Source organism: Pelobates fuscus, chromosome 10 (assembly GCF_036172605.1).
Source record: "Pelobates fuscus isolate aPelFus1 chromosome 10, aPelFus1.pri, whole genome shotgun sequence".
Lineage (NCBI taxonomy): Eukaryota > Metazoa > Chordata > Amphibia > Anura > Pelobatidae > Pelobates > Pelobates fuscus.
The window spans coordinates 12,499,904-12,513,918 of NC_086326.1; the positions used below are offsets into that span (position 1 = coordinate 12,499,904).

General features: G+C 37.8%; 1 protein-coding gene across 3 annotated transcripts in view; it reads right to left on the reverse strand.

Moving 5' to 3' along the window:
* Positions 1 to 12,782: 12,782 nt before the first annotated feature.
* The window catches only part of LOC134575465 (alpha-2-macroglobulin-like), a 312,276-nt gene continuing 311,043 nt past the window's right edge, over positions 12,783 to 14,015 (reverse strand). For all 3 annotated transcript variants that reach the window (XM_063434760.1, XM_063434759.1, XM_063434758.1), the window contains exon 36: positions 12,783 to 12,873. In XM_063434760.1, the coding sequence (XP_063290830.1) occupies positions 12,854 to 12,873 (20 nt within the window). In that variant the 3' untranslated portion in view covers positions 12,783 to 12,853. The remainder of the gene's footprint in view (positions 12,874 to 14,015) is intronic.

The window sequence follows — 14,015 nt, forward strand, 5'->3', positions numbered from 1 at the left end:
ATATTTACTATGTAAAAATATAAATATATACATTCAAAAGTTACACATATTTATATTTTAGATGTTAATTTTAGGATCTCACTTATCTTGGCAAAGATACTAGGCCATAGCTAAAACATAAGTGCACACGTCAAAGAAAATTCCTTGACTTGAGACAAGATGGCTTCCTAAAGTCTGATGACGCAGCATAGCCTTGAAGAAGTTATTGCATTACTTGTTATTGTTTTAATCTAAGACAAATTGGTGTAAACATATTATGCACTGAAAGTAGGATTGAGGTTATTTCTTTAAGAAACATGTATGAAAAACAATATGTTCCATATCTGACACCTTGTCAGTTTGCAATATCTCTTATAGATAAAGTACACAGTTTAAGAAATACAACATTTCCTTCTAAAACTTGTAATATTTGCATTTGCCCAGAACAATTATTAATGCCCATAACATAATAATCACAAATAAAAACTATACAGCAGAACCTGGTTGCTAAGTCCCTCTGGACAATGTCTCTATCACTGTGGTAATAGGGCGGGAAGAATGTTGGTAAATAAGCTAAAATGAAAAGCAATAAACAATAGAATAGATATGTTAACTCACAACAACAAATGCTTTTCAAGCCTAAAAGATATAGCTAAGACCTTTGAGAAATATTATTATGAATTGTATTATTTAAATTTAAATAAAACTGATCAATCCATAAAAAAAATATTCTGAATTGTTTTGGACAAAATTCATCTTCCCAAAAATTTCACAAGTAGAGATGGTAACTTTAAACAAAGAAATAACGCAACAAGAAGTTGTTTGGGCAATCTCAAAATTGAAACTTGGTTCAGCGCCGGGCCCAGATGGACTTGTCAACCAATATTATGTTCTTTGTCAAAAATAAATTTCTAAACACCTATGTGAAACATTACATTAAGAATAATGGTCGGGCCCCACCAGAGATGCTAGAAGCACAGATAATAACTATACCTTAAACAAATAAACAAATTCCAGAATGCAGCGATTTTAGACCAATATCATTACTTAACTCAGATATAAAGATATATGCTAATATCTTAGCGGAAAGATTGAATCATATTATGCATAAGTTAATTGCCCCTGACCAAGGCAGACTGGGACCTGACAATATAAGGAAACTTTTGAATATAATTTCATATTTGAATCATAAAAAAATGGAAGACATCTTCGTTGCACACGATGCAGAAAAAGCATTTGACTGGGTGGATTGGGACTTTATGTACCTCACCCTGTCAAAATATGGCGTAGGCAAATTTTGCCTTTAAGGCAATTAGTGCTTTATATGTTTATCCATCTGCAAGAGTTACCGGCCAAGGATTTTACTTTAATAAATTTGTCATCTCAAACAGCACCAGACAGGGGTGTTTGTTATCCCCACTAATGTTCGTATTGCTTATCGAATCCTTAACAACAACTGTGAGAGAATCAGAGCAAGTACATGGTATTGAGATAGATCAGAAACAACACGTGATCTTTTTATTTGCTGACGACGTAATAATAACTATGGAAGAGTCAGAAAAATCATTGAAAGCTTTACAAGAAATTATGGCAAAATACTGTGAGATATCCAATTATAAATGAAATATAAAGAAATCTGAAGCTATGACCTTCAATTTTGTAAAAAATAAGTTGGTGTCAATTGTTGCATTATACCCATTCAAATGGCAACAACCCACTTAGGTATTACCATATTCATGGATATAAAAGAAAGTTATTAAATTTAACTATCAAAAAGCTCATATAAATATAATGGAGACTATAGCTAATTGGAAACATGTAAACATCTCCTGGCTTGGGAGAATTATGGCCATCAAGATGACTAGACTACCAAAGATTGCTTATATAATGCGGTGTATTCCAATTCAATGCCCCATGTATATTATAAACTAACTGCAGAGAGTATTAGATTAATTTATTCACCAGAATAAAAATATGCGTATTAAAAGATCTGGTCTGTTTAATACATTTTGTAGAGGAGGAAAAGCGTATCCAGATATTAAGTAATATTAAGAAGCCACTTTATTAGCCCATATGATAAGATGGATGGAGAAGGGAAAATGTAATAATTGGTCCCAGATAGAGAATTATTCCCTCATTGAAAGTAACACAAACTTAATTCTCTTTCAAGAGCAAATGCTTTTTAATGAATTTAAATATAAAGACTCTGTAACTTGGAAAAATTCAAGATGTTGGTCTAAAATGAATACTAAATATACATTAATTCCCTTCCCGAGTTTGATTACACCGCTTCTGTTGTTGAAGAGATGGTTCTGTTCTGCTTTGTTTAATCTACTAATAGCAGAAGGCTGCACATATTTAAGTGAATTATATGTAGATAACAAATTTGTGAACTAAATTATAAAAATAAGGGGATATAAAATGTCCTAAAATATAAATGGTCTATACATATTCATTAAACTCTGGACTAACTGACCCGCAATAGTATGTAAAATTGCTGCCCCCACTGCCCTCTCTCCTCATCCCAATTCTCGGAACTGTGTAAAGAATGCGTGTGTTTTTATAGGTATGTTAGATATGCTCTTACTGATGATATTGATTTAAACTGATGATTCCTATGGAAATGGTATTACAGACGATAAAATGAATTGTTCCATAAATTTCAGCTGATGGAGGTTGGTTGATGCTCCTCTCTGATGTGTACTTTGTACTCACATAATAAAATCAATGTATGTTAGTAAATGTTTTTCTTTTTACATTTTGTATGTTTTGTGATAAATTGAATACAAATTATAAAAATAAAATAAACAAAACAACTAGGCTTGTAAAACATTAACCTGATAGATATTAGAGGGTCAAAGCCCAAGGAGAACTTAAACAACAGACATAGTGCAGTGACAGACCACACTATACGAGCCAATGATTAAATGTAATTAGTTAAGTAGTTGAGAGACAGAGCCATTTCTATAGAGGAGTAACGAATATGACTCTATTACCTGAGGTACAGGGAGAGTTGTATTCTGTAATTGCATATTCCCCTTGGAAAGGAAAAACAAAACAATGCATCATTTAATATTCATCATTGTACCTAACAGTGAAGTAAGAAGAATATAATAGATGGCGAACCATCTAATTCATCCTTGAAGGGTGTGAATACAGAGAAGCTTAGTGAGTACCTGCTATACATATTATGTAAAATGTAATGCCCATTGGTCTGAGCCAGACTTTAGCAAATCAAAAATAAAGCAACAGATCCCAGAATTTTGGTCTATCCCCAAATCCTTTATAAAGCTAAGTCCCACAGATGTGGGGGAAATCTATAATTGCCAATCTCTCTAAATTCTAAACTATCCGGTTCATGCTATAGTTTCAAAGGACAGTGGGAGGTGTAAATATGGGAGAATAGGCTTGCCCAGAGTAAAGAGAACCAATCAAGTTCAACCAAGGGAACTCCAATTTGTTAGTGGGTAAATAAGCCACACCAATGCATTGATTGGGGATAGTCCCATGTGTGTTTTAATGACCATGCGCATTAAATTTACAGTTCTAGCAGTTCACTAAATATAAACACATCCTAAGGAGCCAGTAAACTAAACATAGGAGATCTTCACTCATCTCAATATCCACATTTAAACTTGAAATTAATTGATCCCCTAGAGCCCAAAACAGAGATTACTCCATAGTCAGAAAAGAGAGAGACAGTGGTGTGACAAACCCTGAGATTTCTATTTCCCCACTTATTTTCCCTGCATTCTGTTGTTTGATCTACCGAACACGACCACCCCCTTGGCTCAAATAACTTCAAAGCAACCACAATGTTAAGTGCTCTCCCTGGGCGGTCACCGTTTGTATAACTGAACAACACGTGCAGTGGAAAAAGGCGGCCATCTTGTCTCCTGAAAGCAGGCAACGGTACTTGATTGTCGAGTGTCTAGAAATCCAAGCTAGACACTCTCACCCGTGAACACTGGTAAGTTTGTACCAATGCCTGCTTCTATTCTCGACAAACCAGGAGAGCACTATTCGGTGAAAAGGTACGCACGAACTAGACAAACAATAGTCACCTATAAGCCAGGGTAACTGTTCAGTTTTTATTTTGTTTTGGGACTTACGAAAGTGACCAACCGCTGCCACTTTTTTTCTGGAACTATTTTGGGTAGGCGCCACATGTGTGGTCGGTCAAATCTTTACCCCGCTGGCTGTATTCGTGGGACCTGAGCGCTATTTGGACACCTTGGGTGCTGTGGGGTCCCTAGTAATATTATGTATATTTTAGGGTATTTTATGTTTTATATTTTGTACTTCTAGTGCCTGGGAGATAACTAGTTTAAGCAAAGTACACTCAATTGTACAAAGTACAACAGATACAGAGACGCCTGGGTGTGTTTTCCTATACTTTTGCTGGAAACCCCATGCTGGGGGTCTGTGTATAATAATGGGCCATCTGGCCATGATAAAGCATTCCACTTGCACCCTTCATCAAGTCTCAAATGATGTTTGGTATGCAAACAACGAAGTGCTTGATTTTTCCCACGACCTGCGTGGATTTCGGGAGAGTACGAATTAGCGTACTGTGCGAATGGTCTATAATCACATAACCTTCTGAGAGTTCAGGAGAGTGCGAACTAAGGTACTATACTAAGTACAAGGGGTTCTTTACGAAAGAGAAAAGGGAAATTATTCAATTTCTCATTGTAGAAAGCTTACCAAAAAATATAGTAGAAAAAACCCTGACATTTCTATAGTAAACTTCAATAGGAAATAAAAAATTAAAACATGAAAATTGAACTACAAAAACACTAAATATGAATTGGTCACTATCTACATATAAAAAGGTGTGTGTTTCTACTGAGTGTATTATAGAAATATAATATAGTGGCTGGAGAATGTGTACATATGAATAGAGTGCAGCTTAGAGGTAGGTTCTAATCTTACAGGCATATTGTCAGAGAAAGGGCTTAGTTCCTAATGGACAAAGGGGGTATATGAAAAACCCTAATTTAAACCATTTAGTGTGAGAGTCTTAAGTTTATAAAGATAGAGTATCTTTTTGTTTGTGGATTTTTGGTAGTGAAAAGAAAGTTGCTATTCTCGGTTGTTTAACATACAAAAATTTAACTTTGTGATTACTCCATTCTCTAGTGCACCTTCGAGGACAAATCTATACTCTACCAAAATTTGGCAGTAGCATCATTTGTGAAGATCATGTATGTTTCTTTGTCATTGACCAACTTGTCGGCCATACCAATGTATTTATACCAATCCATCACTACTATGTTCCCTCCCTTGTGCAATGGTTTGATTATTAAGTACTAATTTTGTCTCAAAGTTATTTTCTTTCATCAGAAGAGAGGAAGCTATCTGTTCAAAAATTCAAGTCATCATTAGTAATTTTCTCAATTTATTTACATGTTAGATCTATAACAAGATCAATATATTTGTAATCAGAGAAATGCATAGTGAATGTATTTCTCTTTTTTAAGTAGGTGAATTGTGGTCCTTTTATTGCATTGTAACTCATGTGTTTCACTACTGTTTCCAACAAATTATAGTCTCTACACCCTGTTCCAAATTATTATGCAAATTATAATTTTCTAATTTACCTATATAATTGATGTACATAACAGTCAGCATAATTCTCATGTTACCAACTATTAAGAGCACAATTCAAATTTTATTGAACAAACCTCCTAATGATAACAGTATTTTTTTAAACATAAAAACATAAAAAATGCACTGTTCCAAATTATTACGCACAGTAAGTTTCAAAACACTTTATAGGTTGTAAAGAACTGAAAATTGGCATTTGTTGTGTTTGCAGCATATTTACTGAAATCAAAAGCTATTTCAATCAAACTTATAACAACATTTTAACTTTTTAAACATTTTAACAGGTCACGTTACATTTTAAAATAGGACCCCTTATTTGATTGCAGCTTCACAAGTCTTGCATCCATTGAACTTGTGAGTTTTTGGACAGTTTCTGCTTGAATTTGTCATAATAGCCTCCCAGAGCTGCTGTTTGGATGTAAATTGCCTCCCACCCTCAAAGATCTTTTGCTTGAAGATGCTCCAAAGGTTCTCAATAGGATTGAGGTCAGGGGAGGATGGAGGCCACACCATAACTTTCTCTCCTTTTATCCCCATAGCAGCCATTGATGCAGAGATATTGTTGAAGATGAAGATGATTTTATTACGGAAAGCATATCTGTTACTGACAAAAAACAGCCCAATATGTGTTCAGCAATATATACAGTGATACCACCCATGTACAGGTGTGTTGGGTTATCTGGGGAGGGTGCACATTCCAGTTTTCCAACTTGGAATTTTCACAGCTGGTCATCATGCACCCATGTCCTATTTGGGACGTTTTTGAAGCTGGCCAATGTAATTTACCCCCATCAAACCATATATTTTTTAAAAGTAGACACTGTAGGGCAGGCAAAGGCAACCTTTGGCACAGCAGATGTTTTGGACTACACCTCCTATGATGCTTTTCCAGCATTATGTGTGTAAAAGCATTATGGGGGATGTAGCCCATAACATCTGGAGTGCCAAAGGTTGCCTATCCTTGCCCTAGGGTATTTCAAAGGGTGGTATTTTAACACTTTCCATGCACTAATTCTACCACCAGTCTTTGTCAAACTTTGGGTAGTCATTTTGTTGTTATTTTTCACACACATTCTGCTTTAAGCATGGATTCTCAGCTCCTGTTAGGTGTTACTGACAAAGAACACCCTAATATATGTTCAGCAACATCTCCTGAAAACAGTGATACCACCGTCCATGTACAGTTGTGTTGGGTTCTCTGGGGCTAAATGACCTTATTTGGAGGGTGTGCATTCCAGTTTCCCCACTTAGAATTTTCAAAGCTGGTCATCATGCACCCATGTCCTATTTTTAATTTACCCCCAATTAAACCATATATTTTTTAAAAAGTAGACACCCTAGGGTATTTCAAATGGTGGTATTTTAACACTTTCGATGTACATAATCTACATAATTCTGGTGCCACCATGCACATGCCTTTCAGAGATGCAGACATGAAGTGGACCAATCAAATGTTACTTAAAAGTATTTAAACCTCTCTAGCCATGTACTGTACACTGTGTCCTATTGTGATTTCTGTCCCAGTACCCTTTAGTGCATTCCTTGTTCTATTGTATTGTATTATTCTGCTATTGACCGTGGTTTTGTTACTGACTCTGCATGTATCTTTAATCCTTTCTGTGTTGTTTGTCTGTCTGACTGATAACCATGTACCTGACTCTAGCTGGTTATTGTTTTTGCTGTCTCCCTGATACCCTGTCATTACTGACTATTAGTGATGTTCGCTGGCGTATAGTTCCTGGCGAACATAGCGTGTTCGCGTTCGCCACGGCGGGCGAACACATGTGCGGTTCGATCCGCCCCCTATTCGTCATCATTGAGTAAACTTTGACCCTGTGCCTCACGGTCAGCAGACACATTCCAGCAAATTAGCAGCAGACCCTCCCTTCCAGACCCTCCCACCTCCTATACGGCATCCATTTTAGATTCATTCTGAAGCTGCATTCTTAGATAGAGGAGGGAAAGTGTAGCTGCTGCTCATTAGATAGGGAAATTGATAGCTAGGCTAGGGTATTCAGTGTCCACTACAGTCCTGAAGGACTCATCTGATCTCTGCTGTAAGGACAGCACCCCAAAAAGCCCTTTTTAGGGCTAGAACATCAGTCTGCTTTTTTTTATTTATTTATTTTTTCTGTGTAATGTAATTGCAGTTGCCTGCCTGCCAGCTTCTGTCAGGCTCACAGTGGATACGGTGCCCACTTGCCCAGTGCCACCACTCATATCTGGTGTCACAATAGCTTAAGCTTGCATTTAAAAACAAAAAAATGTTTTTCACTGTAATAGATTGAATAGCAGTTAGTTGTCTGCCAGCTTCTGTGTCAGGCTCACAGTTGATACTGTGCCCACTTGCCCAGTGCCACTACTCATATCTGGTGTCACAATAGCTTGCATTTAAAAAAAAAATGAGTTCCCTGCATTTGCGAAGGGTAGTTGGTGCTAGATCCTGGTATAGTTGTACCGTGTGACCTTCTATTTGTAGTGGGGTCTCTCTTGCTGCGCGCATAATCGCCTCTTTGATGTGAAAGTAATGACAACGGATGATGATGTCTCGAGGCTGCGTGGAACTTGTGGAGAGTGGGCGGAGGGCCCTATGTGCTCTGTTGAGGAGGAGATCTGATGGTGGGGTGTCAGGTAGCAGGCTGCTGAAGGCCTCATGGAGCATGGCGGTAAGTGCCTCTGGTGCTGAGGATTCCGTCAGCCCCCTTATGTGAATGTTATTGCACCTGAACCTGTTATTCAGATCTTCTTGCGTGTCTTCTAAGTATGCTATTTGCTCTTGTAGGTCTTTGAGGGAGGATTCGTGGGTGGAGGTGGTGGCGGTTACCTCGTCCATTTTGTTTTCCAGCGCATGTGTGCGCTTAGAGAGGTCAGTCAGTCAGTCCTTCTTTGAGCGGGGTTAAGTGTTTGGTTAGTTCTTCTGCCACTAAGGACTTCATGTCAGTCAGCAGGTTTTTCAGGTCTTTTTTTGTGAGGGGTGATGATTCCCTTTTGTGGCTGGTTGTGCTGGTGTCAGAGTCTGAGTCTGAGGCCTGCTGGCTGTGTGTGCATGGTGTCTCTTTATCTGACCTTGCTTTGAATATCGGATCTACGGCCGCTCCGGCTTTCGATTTCCTCCCTCCGCCCATTTTGCTGTGATCTAGCGAGGGTCAGGGTTGTGGTGTTCGTTCTAGGGCATGTGTACCGGCTCTGGTGCCCCTAATTTAAGCTGATGTGCTCTCTCAGTCCGCGGCCATCTTCGTCGGCGGTTAAGCTCCGCCCCCCTGCCTTTTCTCTTAAAAGGCAGTGTTTGCATTATAAATGCCTGCATATAATGATTATACTCACCAGAATAACTACATTAACCCCTTCAGGACGGAGTCAATAGTGCACGTTCTGATCAAAACAAAACGTAAACAAAAACTGGAATTTGCGCTATATGTCTGTTTACCCGTAGTTCCCCTCTTTCAAATTATATGCGCCCACACTTATTATATATCATTTTGTTCAGGAGAAACAGGGCTTTAATCTATCATTAACTATTCATATATGGAACATAATTTATTATGAATAAAATTAAAAAAAATGAAAATTAGATTTTTTTTAAAATGTGCATTTCCGTCTGACATTTTAACTGTGAATATCATAACACTGTTAGGTTTTACTGCAAAAAAATGCACAGATTTGTAATCAGCAATGTCTCACGAGTACAACAGTACCCCCCATTAACAGGTTTTATGTTGTTTTGGAAAGTTACAGGGTCAAATATAGAACATTCCATTTTCAAATTGAAATTTTCCAGATTAGTAATGTTACCTTTGAGACGGTGTGGTAGCCAGGAATGAGCATTACCCCCATAATGGCATAGCATTTGAAAATATAGACAAGCCAAGGTATTGAAAGTGGGGTATGTTTAGTCTTTTTTAGTAGCCACTTAGTCACAAACACTGGCCAAAGTTAGCATTCATATTTGTTTTTGTGTGAAAAAAGCAAAAAACGAATATTTGGCCAGTGTTTGTGACTAAGTGGCTACTAAGAAAGACTGGACATACCCCACTTGCAATACCTCGGGTTGTCTACTTTTGCAAATGGTATGCCATCATGGGGGTAATTCTCATTCCTGGGCTACCATACGCTCTCAAAGGCAACATAACCAATCTGGCAAATTTCAATGTGAAAAAAATGAAATGCAAGCCTTATATGTGACTCTCTAGCTTTCCAAAACACCATAAAACCTGTACATGGGGGGTACTGTTATTCTCGGGAGACTTCACTAAATACAAATATTAGTGTTTTAAAACAGTAAAACATATTACAACAATAATATAGACCATAAAAGTGCCGTTCGCTTGTAAAAAATGTGAAAAACGTCACTTTTACTTAAAATATCATCGTTGTAATACAATTTACCAGTTTTAAACACTAATATTTGAGTTCAGCGAAGTCTCCCGAGTAAAACAGTACCCCCTATGTACAGGTTTTATGGTGTCTTGGAGAGTTACAGGGTCAAATATAGTGCTTGCGAATTAAATTCTCTGCACTTTCTCCCTGTGTTGTCAGGCATGTCAATCAAATTTTAATTAATCAAATCACATAATTACGTTAAAAGATTATTTAAATATACACGTAGAATTTTAATATATATGCATTTATAGGTATTTAAATTCTACGCGTATACTAATGTAATCTTTTATGTAATTATATGTATTTATCTATATATATATATATTTGCGGTTTTTTGTATTTTATATATAGATAGATATATATAGAATGTCATTCTAAGTGTATTTTGTTACCGATATATATATATTAATAACAAAATACAGTTAGAATGAAATTACATATGCATATATAATTTATATTAAATTTTGTTTCAATATTTTATTTATTTATTTTATTATTTTATTTATTTATTATTTTAATTATACGTATTTATATATAATATATATATGTACATCTATTATATATATAATATATATACATATATAATATATATATATATATATATATATATATATATATGTAACATCATTCTAAGTGTATTTTAATATTAATATTAAAATACACTTTGTATGACGTTACATATATATAATATGTATATATATTATATATATATAATATATATACATATTATATATATATATATATAAATATATTTATTTTATTTTTACACATGTCTAATTTATTTTTTTTACACCTCCTACCAGCAGGGGGACTGTCTGATATTTCAGACAGTCCCCCTGCTGGCAGATCCACAGCCAGCTATAGGAGGCCATGTGATCGCTCTTTGAGAGCGATCACATGGCCCCCGGGGGCCTCATTTGCCGGAAGGGGACTGCCTGGGCTCTCAGGCAGCCCCCCAGAAGAGGATCGCGGCGGAGGTAAGTACACCTCTCTTCTTGGGGGCTTAAGCCGTTACGGCGTACCATGCCGTCGCAACGGCTTTAAAGCCCATTTAATGCGTGACGGCATGGTACGCCATAACGGCGTTAAGGGGTTAAGTTATAGTTGTTCTGGTGACTATAGTGTCCCTTTAAGGAGCAGAAAGGTAATGAAGGAGAAGGAGTACAATGGAAAAGAAAGTGTCAGCAAGTAGCTGGAAAGGGCAGAAGAAGCACAAATGTCAGTAGGAGAAGGAGCAGAAAGAACAAGAAATGAGCAGGAATGTTCTGCAAGGAGCAGAAAGGGGCAGCAAGGAGCACAAAGGTTAAGGAGCAGAAATAATCAGAAGGAGCACAAAGGTAAAGTAGGAGAAGGGGCAGCAAGGAGCACAAAGGTAAAGGAGCAGAAATAATCAGAAGGAGCACAAAGTTAAAGTTGGAGAAGGAGCAGAAAGGAGAAAGAACATAAATGAGCAGGAAGGATCAGCAAGGGTCAGCAAAGAACAGAAAGAGGAGGCAGGGAGCAGGAAGGGACAGAAGGAGCACAAAGGTAAAGGAGCAGAAATAATCAGAAGGAGCACAAAGATAACGTAGGAGAAGTAGAAGAAAGGAACAGAAATGGCCAGCAAGGAGCAGGAAGCGAAAGAAGGAGCACAATGTTAAAGAAGGAGAAGGCACAGAAAAGGGTCAGCAAGGAGCTGGAAAGGGCAGCAAGGAGCAGAAAGGGGCAGCAAGGAGCTGGAAGGGGCAGAAGGAGCACAAAAGGTAAAGTAAGAGAAGGAGCAGAAAGGAACAGAAAGGAACAGAAATGAACAGGAAGTGTCTGCAATTAGCAGGAAGGGTCTGATGGGAGCAAAAGTAGCAGAAAGGGATAAGAAAGAGAAAGGAGCAGAAGGGCGCTAAAGGAGCTGAAAAGTAAAGGAGCCAAGGAGAAGAGAAGACAGTGTCAGAATAAAGTCTGTGTCAAATGAAGGAGAAGAAAAGAAGATTGGAGCAGGAAGGACAAGTGAAGTGATCCCTCTACTTCATTCTGGACACCACATCACAAGACTTTGGTCCCTGGGTCTGGCAGGAAAACTTTGAACCTTCTCATCTTAGAGGAAAAAGAGCATCCAGGAGCCTCCTGGCGTCATAGCATTTTCATTTAGATGAAGTTGTTATGATAGCCAGAATGTTCCTTTAATTTGCTTAAAGGGACACTATAGTGCCAGGAATACAAACATGTATTCCTGAGACCATAGTTGTGATAACAATATTTACGTGTCCTGCCCCTCCGCCCCTTCCCCCCACTCCCCCCCTTCCCCACTTCCCCCCCACTCCCCCATGGGTGTCCTGATTTTTTTTGTCCTGATTTTTTTAAAAAAAATCTGCTCACCCTGGCTTTATGGGAAAATGACTATGCCCCTCCCCTTCATGACACTGTCAAAAAGGGGCCAAGCATGGATGTCTTTACAATTATGCCCCCCTCGCCCTGGAAAACTTCCTGCGGACGCCCATTTGTGTTACATCTCAATTTTCATTATTCACAGTCTTTTTCAGTTTATTTAATGTTTTTTTTTCCTTCTGTACATAAAATGTGCAATAACATTTTATATTTAAAAAAACGTGAAAAAGTTGGGTAACAACATGTAGATCTCAGGACATATATCGAAACTGCTGAAAAGCTAAATCTACCTTTCCTGGTTTATTACTCAGAATTTAAAAAAAAAAAAAAACAATTGTAGTGGTACAACAGCTTTATATCTGCTCCATGGAAAACAGAAGAAAAGTGGCGATAATTGAAACACAAGTAGCAAGACTTAAGGAATACAAACCTGTTTATTACAGGATAATATACATAATATATGAATATCTTTATTAGACATATAATTATATGTTTTAAAAGATTGCTTCTCCATTCTTCATCTTTAATTGTTCGTTTTCTCAACTAAAACAAAACAAATAAAAAAAATGACTAAGATACAAAATCAAGAATGAAATAATATTGTAAAATTATAATGAGAGCAGTTTGAATGATGATTTGGGAAAAGAGCTCAGCTGGAGATCGAGATATATCTGTGAGTATTACACTGTGTGCAGAATTATTAGGCAAATGAGTATTTTGACCACATCATCCTCTTTATGCATGTTGTCTTACTCCAAGCTGTATAGGATCGAAAGCCTACTACCAATTAAGCATATTAGGTGATGTGCATCTCTGTAATGAGAAGGGGTGTGGTCTAATGACATCAACACCCTATATCAGGTGTGCATAATTATTAGGCAACCTCCTTTCCTTTGGCAAAATGGGTCAAAAGAAGCACTTGACAGGCTCAGAAAAGTCAAAAATAGTGAGATATCTTGCAGAAGGATGCAGCACTCTTAAAATTGCAAAGCTTCTGAAGCGTGATCATCGAACAATCAAGCGTTTCATTCAAAATAGTCAACAGGGTCGCAAGAAGCGTGTGGAGAAACCAAGGCGCAAAATAACTGCCCATGAACTGAGAAAAGTCAAGCGTGCAGCTGCCAAGATGCCACTTGCCACCAGTTTGGCCATATTTCAGAGCTGCAACATCACTGGAGTGCCCGAAAGCACAAGGTGTGCAATACTCAGAGACATGGCCAAGGTAAGAAAGGCTGAAAGACACCACCACTGAACAAGACACACAAGCTGAAACGTCAAGACTGGGCCAAGAAATATCTCAAGACTGATTTTTCTAAGGTTTTATGGACTGATGAAATGAGAGTGAGTCATGATGGGCCAGATGGATGGATTGGTAAAGGGCAGAGAGCTCCAGTCTGACTCAGACGCCAGCAAGGTGGAGGTGGAGTACTGGTTTGGGCTGGTATCATCAAAGATGAGCTTAGGGGGCCTTTTCGGGTTGAGGATGGAGTCAAGCTCAACTCCCAGTTTCTGGAAGACACCTTCTTCAAGCAGTGGTACAGGAAGAAGTCTGCATCCTTCAAGAAAAACATGATTTTCATGCAGGACAATGCTCCATCACACGCGTCCAAGTACTCCACAGCGTGGCTGGCAAGAAAGGGTATAAAAGAAGAAAATCTAATGACATGGCCTCCTTGTTCACCTGA